The 24,263-nt window shown below is 36.9% G+C and overlaps 1 protein-coding gene across 2 annotated transcripts in view; it reads right to left on the bottom strand.

Moving 5' to 3' along the window:
- Window positions 1-16,309: 16,309 nt before the first annotated feature.
- Window positions 16,310-24,263, bottom strand: part of LOC115212893 (dnaJ homolog subfamily B member 12) — a 65,976-nt gene continuing 58,022 nt past the window's right edge. For both annotated transcript variants that reach the window (XM_036504097.1, XM_029781689.2), the window contains 3 exons: window positions 22,994-23,103; window positions 21,551-21,714; window positions 16,310-20,712 (listed from right to left, as the gene is read on the bottom strand). In XM_036504097.1, the coding sequence (XP_036359990.1) occupies window positions 20,600-20,712; window positions 21,551-21,714; window positions 22,994-23,103 (387 nt within the window). In that variant the 3' untranslated portion in view covers window positions 16,310-20,599. The remainder of the gene's footprint in view (window positions 20,713-21,550; window positions 21,715-22,993; window positions 23,104-24,263) is intronic.

Below are 24,263 nucleotides of genomic sequence, written 5' to 3'. Positions count from 1 at the left end.
AGAATGTAAAGACGGATGAAATGTCGTTAAATATTTTGCCCAGCATGCTAATGATTCTGCTAACTCTCCGCCTTAAATGATTTCAATTTTTGTAGCACATGGCCAGCAAGTTCGAGGGAGTGGGTAAATCGATTACATCGACTCCAGTTCAACTGGCAGTGACCCAGCAACAAAATTTGCTAAGGGGGTGCAAACCCAGGTCCTAATTTTAACATTAAAACAAATGCAGGTATAATAATAAATTTTATTATTATGAGGGTGTGCTGAAATGTTCATAATCTGAGCAAGACACTCTCAATGGAATGTGACCAAATGAAGTTCATTTTCTAACATAGTTCCTCTTACTGTCCACACACTTCCATTATTAGTTGCAGTGCTTGGGTCACACTGGTGAAGAAGCTTTTCTGTTGATCAAAATGGTCATCAACAACAGATAAGATGTACTCATCATAGTGATACTGGTGCTCAGCTGAGTGTTTATCTATGTTGGGAAACAGATGATAACCAGAAGGAACCAAATCGCTAACATAGGGAGGATGATCAACCAATTCAAAGCCAGTCACACACAACAGCCATTGAAACCAAGGACTTGTGTGCTGAAGCATTGTCCTAATGAAACAAAACTCCATTCATCAGTTTTTCTGGGTGTTTGGTCTTGATAGCCTTTCATAACTGCCTTAGGAAGTTGGTATTGAAATGTTCCATTGATGGTGTGATCATTTTGAAGATAGCCAATAAACACAATATTTTTTGTATTAATGCATAGTATATATAATAATGTGAAGTATATTTTGCATATTAAAATGTTTAATTTTGGAAATGTATCAAGCAGATCTAAAATAAGCAGTAAAAATACAAATTGCAAGTATTTCAAAATGTGGGACACTACATGACAAAAACTAACAAAAAAAAAGAAAGGAAGAAAATTGAGGTGCTTGTGTTCCAAAGGTACAATGAGAAGGCTCAGGAGAAGGATAGAGAGATGGGGTATAGGGAAGAAAGTTAGAAGGAAAGAAAAGAATGAAAAGTGAAAAGATAAACTTGGTATCTGAAATGAGTACTAGGCAGGAAATTGGCCCCTGTACCGGTGGTACGTAAAAACAGCACCCACTACACTCTCAGAGTGGTTGGCATTAGGAAGGGCATCCAGCTGTAGAAACACTGCCAGATCAGACTGGAGCCTGGTGCAGCGTCCTGGCTTTCCAGGCCCCAGTCAAACCATTCAACCTATTCCAGCATGGAAAATGGACATTAAACGATGATGTATTACTTATATACTGATCAAGTAGAAAAACGATGAGTGATAAAAAATTGGATTGTCTTTTGGTACCAAAAAAGTGAAGAAAGAGAGTAGAGAAGGTTAGGGAAGAGCAAGTAGGAAGAAAGAGAGAGTTTGGAGAAATAAGGGAATAATAGTAGACAGTAAGTAGTTGACAGAGATGGACAGAGGAAGAAATGGAAGGCAGTAAAGGGAGAAAAGCATCAGATAGGTAGAGAGGTAGATAGAGGGGAGAGGAGAAGGACAGAGAAATAGATAGAAAAGAGAGACAGTCTTGCACCAAATATTAGAAGTGAGTGTGACATTACATTGACTAACAGCCATAAAATGTTGCACAGAAAGTCAACACGCACACATAAATAATGATGAAGGAAATTGTTGTATACAGTGCTCAGGTGCACTACAACTAAAAGAAAAAAAAATGGCCATCAGGTGTACTGTTGGCGGATTTCAGGACACATGGAAGTTTTGAAAGATGTAGTGTCTTGACAGCTAACAACTGATGCAGGTGGTTTATTCCATGCTTCTGCAATTCTGAGCATGAAAAATTGTTTCCGAAAGTTGTGGGTGCTGTGTTATCTTTTGATTTTATAAGCATGTCCGTGAGTGTTTGTCATATGGAATTCGAAAAGGTACCCAAGGTTGTTGTTGTAAATATGGTGGATAATCTTGTGGGTGTCAATCAAGTCAGTTGCCAGACGTCAGGGCTTCAATGTATCCATGCCCAGGAATGCAAGACGTTCAGAGTATGGTAGATGTCTGACGGCGGGTATTCACTTTGTTGCACATTTCTGAAGTTTCCAGGAGATTTATATGCTGAGAAAAAGAGGGGTTCCAGACTGGTGATGCAAATTCCAAGTGTGGACATACCATTGTTGTATACAATTTTAAATAGATAACTGGAGAGTGGCTGACAAAGGTGTTATTGAGAGATGCTAGCACCACCTCAGCCTTTTTGACAATCTTAGATATGTGGTTTGTCCAATGCAGATTGTTGTTTACAATAATACCCAAATCATGTCCACTAGAAGACTTCTTGAGATTGGTGTTGCTGAGGGAGAATGTAAAGGCTGGATTTTTCCTCCCAAAATGCATGGTGACACATTTGTCTACAGCTAGCTTGAGTTGCCAGTCAGAGGTCTACTGCTGCATTGTATCCAGGTCTGATTGCAGGATAGGATCTGTTCTTTTTATTTCAAGGTACAGCTTGGTGTCATCTGCATATTTCAGCACTGAAACATTCCTCAAATTGGCATCTATATCATTAATATATGCAACCAACAGTAAGGGTCCAAGAACAGATCCCTGTGGTACACCAGAAGTAATCTTGTAGGGTGAAGAACGATGTCCTAGAACTGTAATTACATCTTTCCAGCTGAGAATGAAGGACTTCAACCAGTTATAGAGATCATCCTTCACACTCACTGCAGGGATTTTTACCATGAGTCGTTTGTGTGGAACAGAGTTGAAGGCTTTAGCAAAATCAGGGTAGACAGTATCCAGCCATGAGCCGCCATCAATAACTCAGGTTATGTCCTCAAGAAACTTGACTACAGCAGCTGGAGTTGGGGATAAAACCAAATTGTGAGGGCTAAATAAGGCTGTGAGAGCACCAAAAGTTCCAGAGTATTTCCCTGATACAGGACTCCATAAGTTTGGTGATGCAGCTAGTAGGGCTGACTGGACAGTAATTGACAGGTGATGTGCGATCACCTGTTTTGAACAGGGAAATAACACTGGCAATTTTCCAGTGCTCTGAAGTGACACAGTTGTTAAGGCAGAATTGACAAAAGGAAGAAAGCTGGTGCAATAGAAAGAACCCACCACATTTGAGAAGAAAATAAGTTACACCATCAAAACCAGGAGAGGCCTGGTTGCGCTTATTCTTGTGGTCTCACAGCATTGTGGGTGTGAATTTCATAGATGTTATGGAATTTGATGTCAGAGTTGCTAAAGAAGATACATTGGGGTTATCAGCAGTAAAAATGCCAGCATAGCATTCAGCAATACGCTCAGTGCATTCCTTGGCTTCATCAGTCATCTGACCTGTGTGGGTATCGTGAAGAGGGCCAGTTAGGGAGTGAGAACTCTGTTTTGAACACACATATTTTCAGAACACTTTGCTGTCAGGGCTAGTTGCTAGTTGTTATACATCTTTCAAACTCAAGCACTGCCTTTTTCGTTGCTTGCTGGAGTCGGTTAGATGATCTGTTGCATCCTCTTCTGCTTTCATCTGTTCTATGCTGTGTGTATTTCTGTTCAGCATCACAACGATCTTTCCTGGCAAGTCGAACTGCTGCAGCCTCCCAAATTACATTGTTTTTATTTCTAGAGTGTTTGTACAGTAGTGATGCTTCACATGCAGTCCAGATTGCACTGAAGATATTTTGAAAAACAGTATTGATATCCCCTGGATTGTAAAATTCAAACCAGTTTAGGTGTCATAACTCCTTACAGTAACAGTTTCAGTCAAATCGAGTGGTTTGAAGGTAGTGGTGCTTCTTGTTTCTGCCTACAAGAGATAGATTGGCAATGATCATAGCATGATTGGAGTCACTTAGAGGTTCCTTTGTCACAACACTGATAACAGTTCTAGGAGTGGTGGTAAAGAGCAGGTCCAAAGTGTTATTACCAACGAAAAGTTTCCCATTCAATTTCAGGGTAGTTGAAGTCACCAGTAATGAAAATATATGTGGCTGTTATATATATAGAACATCAGCATTGTAGGTGTTCTAGCACCAGCTGGGCAGTAAGAATAGGCACAAACGTGGCTAAGTTATAAGAAGCTTGCTTCCCAACCACATGGTTCCTGGTTCAGTCCCACTCCATGACACTTTGGGCAAGTGTCTTCTACTATAGCCTCAGGCTGACTAAAGCCTTGTGGGAGGATTTGATAAACAGAAACTGAAAAAAGCAGGCGAGCTGGCAGAATCGCTAGCACGCCAGGCGAAATACTTAGCAGTATTTCTTCTGCCGCTACATTCTGAGTTCAAATTTCATCGAGGTCGACTTTGCCTTTCATCCTTTTGGGGTCAATAAAATAAGTACCAGTTATGCACTGGAGATGATATAATTGACTTAATCCATTTGTATCCTTGTTTATCCACTCTGAGTGTAGCCCCTTGTGGACAGTAGAGAAATAAGAAACTGAAAGAAGCCTATCGTGTATAAATATATATATATATATAACCATCATCATCATCATCATTTTATATCCGCTTTCCATGCTGGCATGGGTTGATGAACAAATCAATGACATGAATGGCTCTAAGTTTGACTAAGAAGCGAAGAGCAGGGTTAGCAAGCTGTTTTTATTAATGGAATACTAGACATTCTAGAAACTTCCAAGGGAAACACTTAGCTTCTTGAATAATTAAGAATCGCATCTCATGACACAGATGCTTTGAGAAACTTAGTGAAGGGAGGTTACTCAATATTCTTTCTTGCAAGGGAGATCATTCAATCAACTATTTAGCTACATAGACCACTACACAGGTCATAATTGGGCAACCACCTAGTGTGCCCATACCTTAAGATAGTATTATACCCCTGTCCTCATGGCCCAATTATGACCTGTGTAGTGGTCTATGTAGCTAAATAGTTGATTGAATGATCTCCCTTGCAAGAAAGAATATTGAGTAACCTCCCTTTACTAAGTTTCTCAAAGCATCTGTGTCATGAGATGTGATTCTTAATTATTCAAGAAGCTAAGTGTTTCTCTTGGAAGTTTCTAGAATGTCTAGCATTCCATTAATAAAAACAGCTTGCTAACCCTGCTTTTCGCTTCATAGTCAGTTAGACTTAGAGCCATTCGTGTCATTGATTTGTTCATCTATTTCTCTATGCCACATGACTGAAAACCACCACTTAGCTGTTATTTCTACATTTTCTATCTCTGTTACTTCATTCAACTAGATTCTTCATTTTGATTATGTATCATCATCAACCAGTAAATAAAAAATTCTTTTATGGAGTAAATATATAGTTCTTGAATTTATTCATCTGTATATGAACTCTTGTAATAATATATACGCAGTCACATTAACACCTTGTACTGACTATATATAACCACAACATATGTATGTTGTGGCTTGCTGTCGATAAATAAATACTATAGAGCCTAGTGCATTCATTTGCCTGGGATCCTAAAGTGTTGCTAAGATGGCCTTGCCCTTGAATAATATAATTTTGTCACATTTCAAGAAGAGTGGGTGACTACTTCTTCAGTATGGCAGGTTTATCCAGGAAGCCCATTGGCCCATGAATATTATAATTTTATAATTCAATGGGGTAGAGGTAACTTCTTTTGTACAGTATCAAGGCCCTGGAGGTCTATGGTTCATGGATGATATAATTTTCTTATATTTCAATGGGGTGGAATCCACTTCTTTGGCACAGCACCAGGGCCCCTGAGGTCCTAAAAATGACCCTGCAGGTAGAAGTTTCTATTTAATATCAATATTTGAATATTCATTTGAACACGAGACATTTTAAATAGTGAAAGTACATGGTTTAGTAGATAGAATGTTGGAATCACAATTATAAGGTTGCAGGGTTCAATTCTTATATCAGACAACCTGCTGTATCTTTAGGCATGACACTTTGTTTCACATTGCTCCAGTTCGCTTAGCAGAAAATGAGTTGGGTCTGTAGTAGAGTGACACTTTACAAATATTAGCCCCAAATTTCCCATTTACTAGATGGTAGCAACCCTAGATGGTCACAGTACACTGGATGTGCAAAAGTAAAGACACCCCACCTTCGGTCATGAATGAAAATGGGGTTGCACTAGGAAGTTCTCCTCCGAGGCACAAGTCTGGACAAGGTTGTTTAGGGAAGACCAGCTGTAGCCCATACATCCTAGCCTCCCCATACCTGCCTCTGGAGTCAATAAATGAAAGTACCAGTGACACACTAAGGTTGATGGTATTGACTAACTCTGAAAATTGCTGATCTTGTGTCTACATTAGATACAGTTCTCTGCATTCTGAGTTCAAATTTCACCAAGGTCAACTTTGCCCTTCATCCTTTTGGGGTTGATAAAAGTACTGGGTGCAATGGTATTAATCATTTAATCCCCTCAAACTGCTGACCTTCTATGTAAATTGGAAACAATTACTATTATAATTTTGGAGGCATGTCCTTAGTGATTAAAGTGTTGGACTCACAATCGTAAGTTTGTGGTTTCAATTCCTGGACCAGGTGATGCATTATGCTCTTGAGCAAAACACTTCATTTCATGTTGTTCTAGTCCACTCAGCTGGCAAAAATGAGTAATCCTGTGATGGACTGGTGTCCCATCCAGGTGAGTAATATACACGGCATGGAAACTGGCCCTATGAGTCTATATGACTTGGGAAGGAACTTTACTACTACTACTATAATAATTAAGACAAAAGTGACAAGCTGGCAGAATTATTAGCATGTCAGGCAAAATTCTTAGCTGAAGTTTTTCCAGCTCTTTATGCTCTAAATTGAGATTCTGCCAAAGCCAAACTTGCCTTTCATCCTTTCAGGTTCTTGTTTAATAAAGTACCAGTCAAGTACTGAGGTTGACCCCCAAAAATTGATGACCTTGAGCCAAACTTTGAAACAATTATTGTGTGGGATTAATTAGCAGAATCAGTAGGGCATCAAACAAAATTTCACATGGTATTTGTGCTGACTCCTTACATTCTGAGTTTAAATTCCACCAAAGTCAAGGTTACTTTCCATCTTTTTGGAACCCATGAACAACTATACAAGATATGCCCAGGTGTAAGGTCCAACCTTTTTTAGTAGCTCAGAAATCCCTTTCACCATGCCTTCTCCCTATACAAATGCCTTCTCTCTATATTCTAAAAAGAGAAAAAGAAAAAATGTTGAGCTTTAGTTTATTATATATTTCTTACATTATTCCACCAAATGTGTATCTCTTTTTAGATATAAGCATGGATTAGTATCTTCTATGTTAAATTGTGAGGACTTATATAAAGAAATTTAACAGGTGTGGTGCCCCAGCATGGCTGCGGCCTTCGGGCTAAAACATTTTTAAGGATTTAAGGTGTGGTAAGAAGTTTGCTTCCCAATGACATGGTTCTGGGTCCAGTCCCACTCCATGGCACCTTGAGTAAGTGTATTCTATTATAGCTTTGAGCTAACAAAAACCTTGTGAGTGGATTTGGTAGAAAGAAGCCCATCATATACATACACACAAACATATATCATCATCATCATCATCATCATCGTTTAGCGTCCGTTTTCCATGCTAGCATGGGTTGGACGGTTCTACTGGGGTCTGTGAAGCCAGAAGGCTTCATCAGGCCCAGTCAAATCTGGCAGTGTTTCTACGGCTGGATGCCCTTCCTAACGCCAACCACTCTGTGAGTGTAGTGGGTGCTTTTTACGTGCCACCCGCACAGGTGCCAGACAGAGCTGGCAAACGGCCACGAACGGATGGTGCTTTTTATGTGCCACCGGCACGAGGGCCAGGCGAGGCTGGCAACGGACACAAACGGATGGTGCTTTTTACGTGCCACCGGCATGAGGCCAGTCAGGGCGGCGCTGGCAACGGTCGCGAAACGGAAGGTTCTCTTACATGCCACCGGCACTGGTAACACATCTGCAATTTCCATTGATCGATTTTACACTGCCAAAGAAAATGTTCAGAACGCCATGATAGACCGTTAGCTCCTACATGCATTTTTTCTCTCCTTGTTTCTTTTCTGTGTATCTTTCTGTCGAAGAGCGTAGGCTCGAAACGTAAAAGACTTGTTCTATTTCTATTCCTGAGTGCCATACTAATACATTTGTTTGTTTGTACTCCACCTGCCTTCATCTTTTGTTTATTTTCGTAAACCTTCCCGTTATATATATATACATATATATACATACATACATATATATACATACATACATACATATATATACATACATACATACATATATATATATATACATATATATATATATATATATATAATAATATTAGGGAGTAAATCCAAACTTACAGGAAAAAATTAGATTTAGGATTAAATCTAATTTTATAGTATAAATATATATATATTAAATTTTATCTCTAATTTAATATATATATATATATGTATATATGTATGTATAAATATATCTATGTGTGCGCGTGTATGTCTTTGTGGCTGTTTACATTCCTGTAACTTAGCAGTTCGGCTATAAGTTCCTTTAGATCAGGAGTCCCTAGCCACCAAGCTGTGGATCATTTGGTACACAGAAAGAATAAATTTTCAAATTTATTTTTATTTTGTTGACTATTGCCATGTGCAGGGTGTTTTTGCATTACATATGTTTTATATGTGAAATAATTAACATATACTGTGCACTTTGTTTTATTATACACTTTTTTGTTACCTCCAAGTCCGTGGAAAAATTTTCTTACCTAAAACTGGTTCATGGTGCAAAAACGGCAAGAGACTGCTGTTTTAGATGACTTTTTTCTAATAAGGTTCCTTTTGATTTATACAAGTTAATCTATACCTTCTTTACACTGCCAAAGAAAATGTTCAAATTATAAAGAGGTAATCAATGGCAATAGCTTATATATATATTTCTAGAATTATTATCATAATCAAGAGGAATGTGGCAAGCTGACAGAATCATTAACTGATCTTTTCGGTTTGAACGGCAGTTTTTTCTAGCGGTGTCATATGAAATTGTATTCACAAATGTAAATAAACCCAATCTGTTTCTTAAATGAGGGACATATTCATATGGCACAGAATGTTTTCACCTCAATAGACATCATTGATTGGTTGAAATTGCAGAAAAAAACAACAAATATTTTACAAACTATGGAATTTTCTCAATAAAGCCAAGAGAAAAAGATGTTTTATAAACACATTCTACCAGTGTATGAAGTTTAAAAGTGTTTAGTTCCATGGAAATTATTTTAAAAAACTGCCATTCAAACCGAAAAGATCCACATTAACATATCATTTTAAAAACAACTTGAAAGAATTATCTCCCTTCCTAACTATGGCATCACACTTTATTTTATTTCATACTGTAATTTGTGAGCAACAGCATCACTGCAATAATGTTCTGTTGATATTTGTAATGATTGTGCTTTTGAGTTGTGGAGGACAATGCAACTGGCATTGTCACACCACAGGATGATGATTTTGAGATCTCTGCACATGGAATCAAAGAAGATTTGGTTTGAGATGTCATAGTTGTATGTGGCTGATGTTTGGATGTGGAAAGGTTAGGGATGATATCATACGAATAGGAGTGGGCATCGTTGTAGGTGGCAAAAAAACCAGACCCTACCTGACTTGACAGAATGTTGGGGATGAGAGGAAGTTCAATCAGTGTAGTCGCTGTGTGGGAAGTAGCTTGCTTACCAACCACATGGTTCCAGGTTCATTTCCAAGAGAGAAAATGGATAAACTGACACACTTAAAACATAAGAACTCTGCTGCAAATTTTGTGCTCAACCAATTTATAACCATACTTCTGTTGACATACACTGTCTTTGCTTCAAATAATTTTTTAAAAAACAATGATGAATTCAACTTTTTTCAAGGTGATGTTTGGAACATAAATGAACATGAAATTTCAAAGAAAGGTTTCTTTTTTTTTTTTCTAAATTTAGATCACATTAAAATAGGAAGTTTGTAACCTAGAATCTTGTGCAGTCTCAAGCAGGTTGGTATTGAAAGGGTTAAACTGATCCTGGAATAATTGAGTTAATGTGGGATACATTGCTGTTTGACTCAATTTCATTAACAGTACCTGATATAATATATCAAGGTTTGTGTAATTAGAAGGTAGATAGGTGAATGAAAAACATATGCGACAATTAGCTTGAGAAGTTGATAGTTTATCTCTTATCCCTGCATCTTATGGTGGCCAAATGACAATTCTCAGTTAGCCAAGACTAGTTAGTAGCAGTAAATAGGCATAAAGCAATGCCAATGCTGTAATGATGACCATTTTATTGATAAGTAGTACTGAGTTAAATTCTATGTTATAGACTGGCATATTAATTAAGAAGTGGAGAGTGGGTGTCTCATTCATTTTAATGTCTAGGAAACAGAGATACTCCTGCCCAGTAGACATCAAAGATCTATGAAAAGAGTTTCAATACACATGCCTTGTCAAATGTTCACTCATTTTTTCATAAAATTGCATGTTTAACGAAGATACAAGTTAGAGATATCTACGACACGTGTTGGTTTGTATTACATCATATTGCCAGGATACACATGTTTCCAACTGGAGGAAACCCTTTCTTTCAATTCCATGTAGATCAGCGTTTCTCAACCAGGGTTCTGCAAAAGTTTCTTAGGGGTCCCCCAGAAAGACAGAGATAAGCTAATGCTAATTTCACAATCATAATATTACTATACATACACAACATAGTTATATAGACATCCTATCTAACCAATTATGTTATCAATAACATAACAACTATCTATCTATATATGTGTGTATGTATATATATATATATTTATTTACCACATGAACGACGATGAAAACAATATGAGAAAGATATTTTTTTGTTCAGGGGTTCCTTGAGACATGTAATTTATTTTAAGGGTTATGCAAGGGTAAAAAGGTGGAGAAACACTGGTCTAGACAGATGGTACTGGATAGTTGGTTTTTGTTTTGAGTACAATGCTGCTAACACCTGACCCTGCCTACTGCAGGGGCCAGAACCTTAACATGCCTAAATGCTTGAATGATGTCAGGTCAGAAGAGAGATCAGACGAAAATGCCTAAAAGTCGATCACCGCCACCACAACAACCCTCTTCTTTTCAGGCGCCGAATTGCACCCCTTCCCCATCTCCTTCCCAGTTTTCAGAGCTGGCACTGTCAATGTTGGTACACTGAAAGGTAGGTCTAGTGAGATTGTAGAGATGCTTGAGAGAAGACGGGTTGATGTATGCTACATACAAGAGGTAAGGTGGAGAGGTGCTTCAGCTAGGGTCCTCACAGGCAAGGCACATAGGTATAAAGTCTTCTGGCAAGGTAACATGGATGAGGTAGGGGGTGTAGGCATTCTCCTTGCGGAGAAATGGGTGGATAAGGTCATAGAGGTTGTCAGGGTTTGCGATAGAGTGCTTAAGCTCAGGTTAGTCCTACAGAGTGGCATAGCTACGATTATCTCCGCCTATGCCCCACAAGTGGGGCTACCAAATGATCAGAAGGACTACTTTTATGATACCCTTCTACAGGCTACCTCAAAGACTAGTGGCAAGGACCTCATCTTTGTGGGTGGAGACTTTAATGGGCATGTTGGGCGGGAATCGGGTATCTTCACTGGGGTTCACGGTGGCCATGGTATTGGCACCAGAAATGATGAGGGAACTAGACTACTGGAATTCTGTGATGCATGTAACCTTTTAATCTGCAACACTAACTTCAGGAAGCCTGACTGCCACCTTATAACTTATCAGTCAGGGGACTCCGCGAGCCAAATAGACTTCATCCTCACCAGACAGCGGGACGCAGGGTCGTTCTTAAATACAAAGACCCTCCCGGGTGAAGAGTGTATCCCTCAGCATAGGCTAATAATTAGTGACTTTAGGCTTGAGGCCAGAAGGACTCCAAGAAACAGACCAATCCAGAAAAGAAGGATTTGGAAGCTAAAGAACCCTTCACATGGTCAGAGATTTAGGGACATCCTCATCAAGAAATTTGATGAGAGGGAGGAGGAGCTACAGACGTCGGACATAGAAGGTAGCTGGAAATTCCTACGGGAACTGAGGTATTTCGTATTGCTAGACAGTGTGTGAGAGAAAATAGGATGTTACAGGAGAGAAATGTGTCCGCATGGATGATGGGGCACTTGCTTTTAATGTTGGTGAAAAGAAAGAGGCTTGGAGAAGCCATTATGAGACTGCTGAATGTGGAGAATGAATGGGAGGAGGAGAGCCTGCCAAATGTTGACCCAGTAGAGGGACCAGCTATCCAAATAGACAGCTCCCTTGTAGTTAAGGCAATTAAGGATATGAAACCAGGTAAAGCCCCCGGCCCATCAGGTATCACTGCTGAGATGCTTAAAACAGCTGGTTATGTGGGCTATGGCCTAGTCACCCGTATTGTTAACTAGGTAGTTCATAATGGAGTCATACCCAATGACTGGCGTAGCAGCACCATAGTCAACTGCTACAAGGGTAAGGGTGAGGGGTATTAAACTGTTGGATCAGGTGATGAAGGTCACAGAAAGGGTCATAACCCATCTCATTAGGGAGAGAATTTGCTTAGATGAGATGCAGTTCGGTTTTGTGCCGGGTAGAAGCACCACTGATGCTATATTCCTGGTCCGACAACTGCAGGAGAAGTACTTAGCTAAAGATAAACCCCTCTACATAGCTTTTGTGGACTTGGAGAAAGCCTTTGACAGGGTTCCCCGATCCCTTATCTGGTGGTCGATGCGGAAACTGGAGATTGACAAATGGCTAATAAGGGCTGTACAGGCTCTATACAGAGAGGCTGTCAGCAAGGTTAGGATTGGCAACGAATATAGTGAAGAATTTCGGGTAGAAGTAGGTGTACACCAGGGCTCAGCCCTCAGTCCCCTTTTATTCATCATAGTCCTCCAGGCAATAACAGAGGAATTCAAAACAGGTTGCCCCTGGGAGCTCCTCTATGCTGATGACTTGGCCCTCATAGCAGAATCACTACCGGAACTAAAAAAGAAATTTCGGGTGTGGAAACAAGGGTTAGAATCAAAGGGCCTGAGAGTAAATGTAGCGAAGACCAAAGTTATATTATGCAGAAAGGCGAACTCAGCACACACCCCATCGGGCAGGTGGCCCTGCTCGAGCTGTAGGAAAGGTGTAGGTAGAAACTCCATAAGATGCACCCAGTGTAAGCTATGGACGCATAAGAGGTGCAGCAACATCAAAGGGAAATTAACTGATAAGATAGCTTTCATGTGCGGCAGATGCACAGGGACAATAGACACCACAAATACTCAGAAAACAGATTCCATCACACTCCAGAGGGAGAAACTAGAAGTAGTTGATAGTTTCCGCTACCTGGGTGACCAAGTTAGTAGTGGGGGTGGATGCTCAGAAAGTGTCACCACTAGAATACGAATAGCCTGGGCAAAGTTTAGAAAGCTCCTACCCCTACTGGCGACAAAGGGTCTCTCACTCAGAGTGAAAGGTAGATTGTATGACGCATGTGTGCGAACTGCCATGCTTCACGGCAGTGAAACATGGGCCGTGACTGCAGAGGACATGCGTAGACTTGAAAGAAATGAAGCTAGCATGATCCGCTGGATCTGTAATGTCAGTGTGAATGCACGACAGAGTGTAAGCAACCTGAGAGAAATGCTGGACATAAGAAGCATCAGATGCGGTGTGCAAGAGCGACGCTTGTGATGGTATGGTCATGTACTGCGGATGGATGAGGAGAGATGCGTGAAGAAGTGCCACTCCTGAACAGTTGAAGGAATCAGGGGGAGAGGTAGACCCAGGAAGACATGGGATGAGGTAGTCAAGCATGACCTCAGAGCGTTGGGCCTCACTGGGGCAATGGCGAAGGACCGAGATCTCTGGAGATGTGCTGTGACTACTAAGACCCGGGATGCTTCCGGCACCAGTTCCGCATAGCCCCTGCCCATTCAAAGTACCTTGGATCCCGGAACATCTCGCTGTGCTTGAGATCTGTTGAGTCAAGTGCATGTACGTGAACATCGAACCAAATATCAATGGAAACAGTAGTTGTGATACCTGTGCTGGTGGTACATAAAAAGCACCATCCGAACGTGGCCGTTGCCGCCTCGACTGGCTTCTGTGCGGTGGCACATAAAAAGCACCATCCGAACGTGGCCGATGCCAGACCCCTCTGGCACCTGTGCAGGTGGCACGTAAAAAGCACCCACTACACTTGCAGAGTGGTTGGCGTTAGGAAGGGCATCCAGCTGTAGAAACACTGCCAGATCAGACTGGAGCCTGGAGCAGCCCCTGGCTCCCCAGACCCCAGTCGAACCGTCCAACCCGTGCTAGCACGGAAAAAGGACGTTAAACGATGATGATGATGAATTTACTTGCCTTACTCATGGGTGCTTTTGAGAGACATCTAAACAGTGTCTGATTAAAAATGCAGAGACCTGGAGTACATACTATAAGGCATCCAGTCGGACATCCTTATAGTTCTATCAATTCATGCTCCTGGTTTGGAGTTTTTTTTTCATCAACACCAAAAGGATAAAACACAAAATTGCTCTTGCACCAGATGCTTTTTATGTGGCACTGGTACTTTTTACATGGAACCAGCACCATGAATAAAAAGAAAACTATCTAAAATGAAATTTTAGTCCAAAAAATAAAAAACTGTAGACACAGCTAATCCACAAGTTGTAAAATGATGACGATCATCATCATTTAATGTTTGCGTTCCATGCTGGCATAACAAACTTCATTCTTGATTTCAAAGTGGATATTTTATGGTGATTCCTTGTTTGTCAACAGTCAATGAATTCACAAGATTAATATTTATGCTAATGTGAAGATAGAGTGTAAATATGCCTTGTGAAAATAACTAGGTTGTATAGTTAAGAAGTTTATTTCATAACTACATGGTAGTGTATTCAGTCCCATTCCATAGCACCTTGAGCAATTGTTTTTTGCTATAGCTCCAGGTCAACTAATGCTTTGTAACTGAATTTGGTAGACAGAAACTGGAGGAAACTCATTATATAATTGCCTTAAATTGTGTTACAAAAGTCCTGGAACAGATATGGAGAGCTACAATTTGCAGTGGTATTAGAGATTTTAAGCTTGATAGAGAAATAAAAAGAAAATTTAATAAAAATGAGATTAATATCTATAGCATTGCAAGAGTTTCTCATCCCTTCTTTAAATGTTCTTTATGCACAAAAGTATGTATATCTCATGCTGGTATGAGATCACATCAGCATGCTTATGTGGATAAGGCATACATCAACTATTGGAATCTCATTCTGGATGACCTGTTTCTATGCCAATTCTGTCAAAAAAACAGGTCACATAGAAGATTGAAGTGACACTTGAACATTCATAATAGATGAGCACAAAATGGAACCAATGCTGCAGTGTATGTGATCAGCTCTTCAAACACCTTTCAAGGCTCAAAAGCCATGCAAGACCTCAAGCTAGGAAAGAGCAATTATAAGTACAAGAAGTCAAGCGCTGCATGGAGCAGATAGCCACTCTGTGTGTATGAGAGAGAGAGAGAGAGAGAGAGAGAGAGAGAGAGAAGAGAGAGAGAGAGAGAGAGAGCACAGAAGTGTTTAAATCTCTTTTTCTTATTTTTTACTTGTTTCAGTCATCACACTGTAGTATGCTCGAGTTCTGCTCTGAAGAATTTTAGTTGAATGAATTGGCCCCATTACATTTCTTTTTAAAGTCTGGTATTTACTCTATTGGTCTCTCTTGCTGAACTACTAATTATGGGGATGTAAACAAACTAATACCAGATGTCAAGTGGTGGTGGGTCAAAAGCAGACTAAGGCACACACACAGGCTTTTCATAGTTTCCATCTACCAAATTCACTCACAACGCTTTGGTTGGCCCGAGGCTATAGAAGACACTTGCCCAAGGTGCCATGCAGTAGGACTGAACCCAGAACCATGTGGTTGGGAAGCAAACTTCTTGCCATGCCTGCACCTGACTGTTGACATTTCAGATTCATTTGAGTGAAATGTTAAAATATGTTAACATTCTTTCATGACTTTGTGACCATACACTTTCAAAGACCTGTGAATAAAAAAAAATCTCTTGCATGAAAAACAGATAAAGGTTGGCAACAGGAAGAGCATCTGGTTGTAAAATCTTACTCCAATCATGTCACTTTCCATCCCATGCTAGTCAGGAGAAAAAGCATGTTGAACAGTGGAATAAACAATCCAACTTAGAGAGCAGTAAATTAATGCAGGTAAGTTTTCTCACAGAACAACCAAATGCAATCTTTAGTAAAGAATGAGCCCCAAAACTCACATTTCCATTATTCAGTTACCACATATTACCACATATTTAAAGGAGCAAGGAAAAAAAAGTCATTTCAATGAACAACAATAATAAAATCAACATATTTATTAACTATTATTCTCAGAAAAGTCTTTAATTGGTCAACTGCTCTTGTTACAAGGTTCATATAAACTTTCGAAAGAGACCAGAGAGTGGGGGAAAAAACTTATCTGATGTGAGGGAATTCACTTCTGCTGTCATATTCTTCTGAATGTCAACAATTGTGTCAAATCAGCGACCTCCTAACTCTATTGATATTTTTATTTTTTTTATTTTTTTGTTATTCCAGCCGTATCCATATTGGTGAGTGTAATGTTTTTATTATTTATTTATTTGTAAAACAAAGTTAACATAAAATTTCATGCCAACATATCTCCAATTTCAGGACTAGAGGTTATGAAATAATTTACAGAAAAAAACAAAGCACAATTATTATTTTTTTTTTTTCATACAATACATTACTGTTAATTAATAGGCAATCAAGAGGCACAATTACTGTAGGGGTTAAAGTACTGGACTATTGACTATATGGTGATGAATTCAAACCATACTACAGTCAATGAGTTACACCCCTGGGCAAAGCATATGACACTGCTTGCCTCAGACTGCCTGGCTGACAACTAGTTCCTCTCCTACTTCATAGTGGAGTGCTTAGTTAAAACAGCTGCTCTAATAAAAAAAAAAAAAAATAAATAAATAAATCATCTTATTCATGCTAGCATGGAAACAATGGCTAGAAAACATAATCTAAAAATGATACCATCAACTCACCTGGTCAGAGTTAACAAAGATACCAATACCATCTACAATGTGCAGTAACAATTGTACTGCTATAAAACTATGCTTAAAAGTGGTTCTAGTTTACTTAAGAATCACAGATATCTTGCAGCCACATGAGTTAGGGAGGAAAAGGAATGTGCAGAACATATACGTTAGTACCTTTAAATCTGTATATATAAATATATATATATAGCAATAGGTGTACATAGTACTACCATGAAAAACAGTGTATGTAGATTGGCTAATTATTGCTGTTAATGAAACAGTTAACAAAATCATAGATTGCCTGAAAATTCATAATGCTAGATATAAGAATTTCTGAATAAGATAATGCAATGACACATGAATGTGTGTGCATGAGTGTGGTGTATATATGTATTTCATCATCATTTAACGTCCATGTTCCATGCTGGCATGGGTTGGACGGTTTAACAGGATCCGATGAGCACAAGGACTGCATTGTGCTCCAGTGTCTGCCTTGGCATGGTTTCTATAGTTGGACACCCTTCCTAATGCCAACAACTTTATAGCATGCATGGAGTGCTTTTTTTGTGCTTCCAGCACTAGTGAGGCCATCATACAATTTGTAAGATTACAAACCTCAAGAGGGCAACTTTATGCCAACAGATGAGAGTGAAAAGATGAATTAAAGTGTTTGAAAGGGGACCACACACACACGCACAATGAATTTACATTCCCTGTCAATAAACCATCCTCAAGCTCTGCACTTTTGTAGAATAAAAATTTCCTCTTATTTGATAAGCAAATAAGGGTTACTGACAGGAAGGGCATCTGGCTATAAAACAATGCCTCAATAATATGCATTCATCCATCCCATGCCAGCACGGAAAAATGGACATTATATATATATATATAGAAAGGTATCAATCAAAAACTAAGTTAAAAAAAATACCTGGGCTACATATATATATATGTATATAAGTTATGTAATAAAGGCTTCTGTTTCATGCATTTAAAAAAATTTTTTTAACAACTTACTGATAGAGAGGTATGCAAAACCTTATTTCTTGTCAAGTTATCTTCTAGGGCAATTTATTTGCCAGTTTCTTAAGGCTGGCAGTCACTAGATTTACTGCAGTTGTTTCTGCTTCGGATACTTAATCAAAACTTGTGATTTAAAGAAACATATTTAATTCATCAACTAACTTCATAAAGAGATTTTTGATTAATGTGCATAGAAACAATAGGGTACTTTTATTATTATTATGGGAAATAAAAAGTAATACTCTAAATCAATAAATGAATTAGATATTATCACAGATTATGACAAAAAGAAAATTTCTGTTTCCTATAGCTAGCTAAAAGTTAATTAATGCTATTATTTTGATTATTTTAAACATTGAGACAGTTATACATATTTTCTGGAGAAAGAAAAATAACAGAATAAAAGGATGGATAGAAAGAAACTAAAATGACCAAACTCCACTTTAATTATATACAAATTTAAATTAAAATAATGTTCTGCTTATACTTCAATTATTATTTGGTTTTATTACAATATTCCAATATTGATAGAAATATAGAACAATGCTCCATGCAGATTAGTCCTATTTTAATGCTATATTCTTATAAAAGAAAAATTGCTATTTTTTTATTATTATTTTTTACTAATTCTTATTTGATGTAGAACATTGGGGTGGATCAGGGGAAAGAAAACAGAAAAATGAATCTTTCCAGCATTTATTAATCATTTAAAATTAAAAAAAAATTCTATGAAGTGTATGTACATAAATAAATTAAATTTAATAAATTAAAACAAGACAGGGGAGTATTGTTAAAAGAATTATAGAAATATTCCTGGATCACAACCTTATGTGTTGTGTAGATCATTTTTTTCCCCAAGCTGTTTGTTGAAGAGAGGAGTAATTGATAGGTGGGCGAAAACCTAACTTCATGGTATGAAGTAATTGTCAGCAAGAAAGCCAATCATTCACACAAAAAATAAAAAATTTTTTTTTAAAACTCAAAAAAAAAAAAAAAAAAACTGCTGGTGTAGGTCTACATAGTAGACAGTACACAGTGACAGCAAGTGCAAAAATATCACCAACAAAGACTTGATCTTTGTGCAGCATCAGAAGGCTGTCTACCGAAAAATTGCTTGGCTTGGTATAAAAACTCAGATTGATGTCAGGAACACTTCAAAACTGACTATCTTGGCAAAAGAAAACAAAATTTACACATGGCTTCCCTTGATTAATAATCTCAACTAATCAAAACAAAAAAGGTAAACCACACATTTTGCATAAAAGAGCCAAGCAAATTTTTAAAATTCATCTTAGATCAAATGCATTGTTAGAGTATATTTATATAAACAAACAAAACGATTAAAAACAAAACCCCAACTGTATAGCAATTAAAAAAAAAAAGTCCTAAAATTAAATTCTGAAAAAGATTTCAATAAATTCCTTTCTCTAAAATACATATACTCAAGTGAAATTTTAGAGAAGTATATACACATTTAAAATTTATGACATAAAATTTGTAATAGTAGTAGTAGTAGTAGTAGAAGTAGTACTCACTGTAGTAGTAATAATAATTTTGATTGAAAAAATTTTAAATTGATTCATAAACATAAATGTTAGGAAACAATGACAATTTATTTTGGAAAAGAAAATATAATTTAGTCTACATTAAGACTTCCAACAAAATGTGATAATAGTAAACAATCAAATGTTATAGAAATCACTTGAAGAGCTGTAAAACATGGACTTGAGGACTTTCACCTAAATGAAATGAGATTAACAGTATAGAGAATATAAATTTGGCATTCTTTAATATTATTTAAACACTCCCCCCATAAAAAAAACAGAAGAAAAAGGGAGAAAGATATATATATATATATATATATATATATATATATATATATATATATGTTAGTTGAAGTAAAAGTAAATAATTTCCATTTTTACCTTTTCCTTTAATTTATACAATTTCAAGAACATTAAAAGATTAACAAAAAAAAAATGTGAAAAGAAAAAAAAAAGATGGAATATGTAATCTATTATGTCCTGATTCTTAAATCATCTTTGGTTATCGATAGAATGAAATAAGGGAGCAAATGAAATAAATAGAGAGAGAGAGAGAGAAAGAGAAAGCAGGAAAGTGAGAGAGGGAGCCCAGCCAATGCTGGACATTAACATGCCTTACTTGCTTGTCTTCTCTGATGAAATGGTCTTAGCTTAATACTAACAATCAAAGTACATTTCCCAGAGCCATGAGCAGACTTCATAAAGAGCAAATTCAGAAATACAGCCTTCCTTCATTTACAGTGGACATTAGTTGCAAAAAGTGATTTTATGTCAAAACGGATTTGACATGAGTGTTTTTTTTTTTTAAATTTCTTTTAGGTTTGTTTTTGTTTATTTTTTTATTTATTTTTTTTTTTAAATAATAGCGTATGTCTATACATAATTAATGTGGGATGTTTGTTGCCAGAGGTTCCAGTTTTGTACAACATTAACAAAAGTTATATAACTATCCTTCACACTGGCCAGATTAAAAAAAGTTAGTGGGTTAGGCCAAATAGGCACACTGCAGGAGTTTCAGCCTCCATACAAATTGTTTAGATGATTACATGAAGGAACTTCCATATTCATAGCTTTCTTATATAATTTTGAATCACCATAATTCTTTGCTCGCCAAATCAAAGTTTCTTCTGCAAAAAGGGGAAAAAAATAAGAAAAATGTAAGAGATTTTTTTAAAAGGATTGAAGAACTAAACAAAATAAAATTATATTGTAGAATCTACTGAAAGAATTTACAATAGTTATAATCGATTCATATGATGACATGTTTAAAAATGAAATAAAGTAAAAACAACCTTCTTTTAATTAAAACCCATAAAAATTCCATAAAATGAAATCAGAATGAATTCTGATATATACTAGGATCTTTATGACCAAATAAAATTCTAGTGAAAGGTTTTATTCAATGATAAATTATAACTAATGATGATAAGGTATGGCTTTGCAACCACACGGTTTTGAATTCAGTCCCACTGAACAGAATCTGGGGCAAGTGTCTTCAACGATATAGCCTTGGGACGACCAATGCCTTGTGAGTGAATTTGGTAGATGGAAACCATGAGTGTCTGAGTATTTGTCTGTTCCTCCTCCACTGCTTGACAACTGGTGTTAGTTTGCTTACATCCCATAACTTAGCAATTTAGTGCAAGAATAACTATCAAACTTTAGGAAAATAAGTACTGGAGGGGGGTGGGTTGATCTGTTCAACTAAAACCCTTCAAAACAGTACCCCAGCATGCCTAGTCTTATGACTGAATCAAGTAAAAGACAGATGATACAGGAGGGTTTAGATTTTGTCCACTCATGGTAACCTTAGAAGAAATAATTATTTAGATATGTAAAATGAACTTTAATAAAATAAAATATGAACTTCAACAACCACCACCAAAAAATCCATTAAAAAAATCCCCCCAAAAACTAGCAAACAAACAAAATGTTTTCTTTCTAGTGAAAATGTCAAAAACTTACTGTAACTTCTTTCTTTGAAACAACTGGTACGTAGATTTGAAACATATTCATCCTCTACTTGTCTCTCTATTCTCCGTAAATCATAATTGGAATCGATATGGAAATCGTCTTTCACAAAATATTGTACTTTAAGTTGATTTGTTTTCTTTTCATTTGAATATTTCCTGAGAATAGAAAATACAACCAAGATAGCCATCATAATTTACCACAAGATGTGACACACATAAATCAATTTTTATTAAATATAATGTTTGTTCAAAGCCCAATATATCAGTTAACAAATAGCAGATATGCTCTTTAACCAGCCCAAATTTACAGTCGATTTATATGATGAAATGCAGCATATGCACAAAGTCAGGCAATAACATAATACATTGCAAAAAAAAAAAAAAAAAGTTCAAGGATAGTTTACAGTTGAGATTCAAAACTGATTTTATAAAACATTCTCATTTTACATTCACTCTTCTATGCTGTCATGATTTAAATGGGTCAACTGCTTTACAGGGTGTACTGACACTAGGTCCAAGGAGGTTTGCTTGTCCCTGGCTTTAAAGAATCAATCCTCTCTACCTGATATTGTCTCTATTCATTTGCCAACTACTTCCTACTTCTGATACGGTAGGAAGGAGGAAGGAAGTTATTCTAAAACTTGAGACCTTAGTCTAAATTCTTGCAGTACAGAGGACTCAGCTAATGTATTCAAGGACCAGTTTGTGGTATTAACCTGGGAAGGTCTACCAGGCAAGCAAGTAAGCCATGGCATGAGTAGAACTTAGAGCATAAAGAACTGGAAAAAATACCACAAGGCATCCTACACAATGCTCTAATGATTCCTCCATTCTAAAGTGGCACTTTATTTATCAAACCCAGAAGGATGAAATGAAAAGCTGACTTCAACAGGATTTGAATTCAGAACACAAGAAGGTAGAATATACCACATATTCTAATTCTTCTGCTAATTCACCAACTTTACTCAATTGGCATTCTCCATGCCTGTGTCATCATAGCCCTTTCTCTACCACACTGCATCAAATTCCTCAGCTTATTTATGCTCCAGTGGTCAGGTACATTAACATTACACATCTAGAATAATCTACTCAATTCTTTTTCCAACCATTGCAAATCCTCTGCATTCAAGGCCCATGTCCAGCTATTATGCAGCATCATACTCTGCACAGAAGTATCATACAATCTGCTCTTCATGAGAGAGAAACCTTTTGTTACCAGCAGAGGTAATAATTGTTCCCTAGACTTAGTTTACCTTTTCATATAGTTCTTATAAAAAATATTTTAGAATATCAAGTAAGCATTTTTAATATTAATGTCAGCACTTCAGTAAATAGACCTCAAGTAAAATATATTACTTTTATGTAGATAGAAGCATTCACATTAATACAATAATATAATTAGAAATTTGTAGTTTAGTTATAGATTAACACTCACTGTGATCGATGTAAACTGAATGGTGCATCTGGTACAAGGAAACTTCCCATTAAGGATAAGAATATTAATATCAACACAGGAGCCAATTGTACAAGAAGATTGTAGCCACTCTGTAAAAGACAAAAAAGGAAATTTTGGAAATATTTCTTCTGATACATTACAGCAAATATCATAGCAGAATAAATCAAACAGATTTTATGAAACATTTTTTTCATTAACATTTTAAATTTTTCCTACAAATTCATTTTACAAAATTAGTCTCAAAATAAATGTTTAACAGTAGAGAGTAGAAGCTAACACAAGCTGCAAACTAGAGAGAACTCAAATCAACACTTCAACAAAATATTTTCCTTTTTAAATCTGTTCTTCATTTACAAGTAGTGCAAATGGAAAGAGGAAAATGTTTGATATCAAGTAGGTTCAGATCAAAAGGGCTGTATGATAATCCTTTCTTATTTTGGCACAAGTCTCTTTTAATCCTTATTGTGGGCTGCTATGGTAATAATGATGTTGTTATGTAATCATAGCTCCTAACTACAATATACATGAACAACTTATTATGTAAAGTCCTATGCTAAAGCACAACTGATAACAGTAAATTAAAACACTACCTAAATAGGAGGAATTAATTCAATGCTAATACATTAACACAATTGAAAATTCAAAACTTCAGTATACCAAAGTGTGTGTTGCTATCAGATCAAATCTGGAGGAATATCCAAAGTTACTGAAATCATTTCAGTTTCAAATCTTTAAATTTTCCTCAAAATTTATTTAATTCTGTTTACTGAGAAGAACTAATTTATAGCAACAAAGAAATAACTTAGCTCACAGAAGACATCACAGTAACCAGAGAATGTTCAATACACCACACTGTGCTGCCAATAACTTGGGGTTTATCAAAGAGTTTCATTCTACAACAATACTATAATATGGCATGTTTTAAGCATATATATGTAATTTATCATAATCAATCTTTCCCATCAATTTATGGTTCCTACACAATCAGATTTCTTAACTGTTGAAAGTAAACAGTGAGAGTAATTTTTCTCAATTTTTGGAAACCAAATTTCTTTTTTTTCCATCAAGCCTGTTTCAGTTTAGTTAGCTAGGATAATTTATTTTCTTCCAACCAATTTCACCTACATCCCAATATATAGCTAACAAAAAAAAATTTTTAATTAAAAAAAATAACTAAGGCTTAAAAATTAACACATATATAAAAGGATACAAAGTTATCAAACGATCACAGTAGCACTGAATTGTAAGA

Source organism: Octopus sinensis, linkage group LG6, assembly GCF_006345805.1.
Source record: "Octopus sinensis linkage group LG6, ASM634580v1, whole genome shotgun sequence".
Classification (NCBI taxonomy): domain Eukaryota; kingdom Metazoa; phylum Mollusca; class Cephalopoda; order Octopoda; family Octopodidae; genus Octopus; species Octopus sinensis.
Note: the sequence above shows the minus strand (reverse complement) of the source record. Positions and strands in the feature narration are given on the sequence as shown.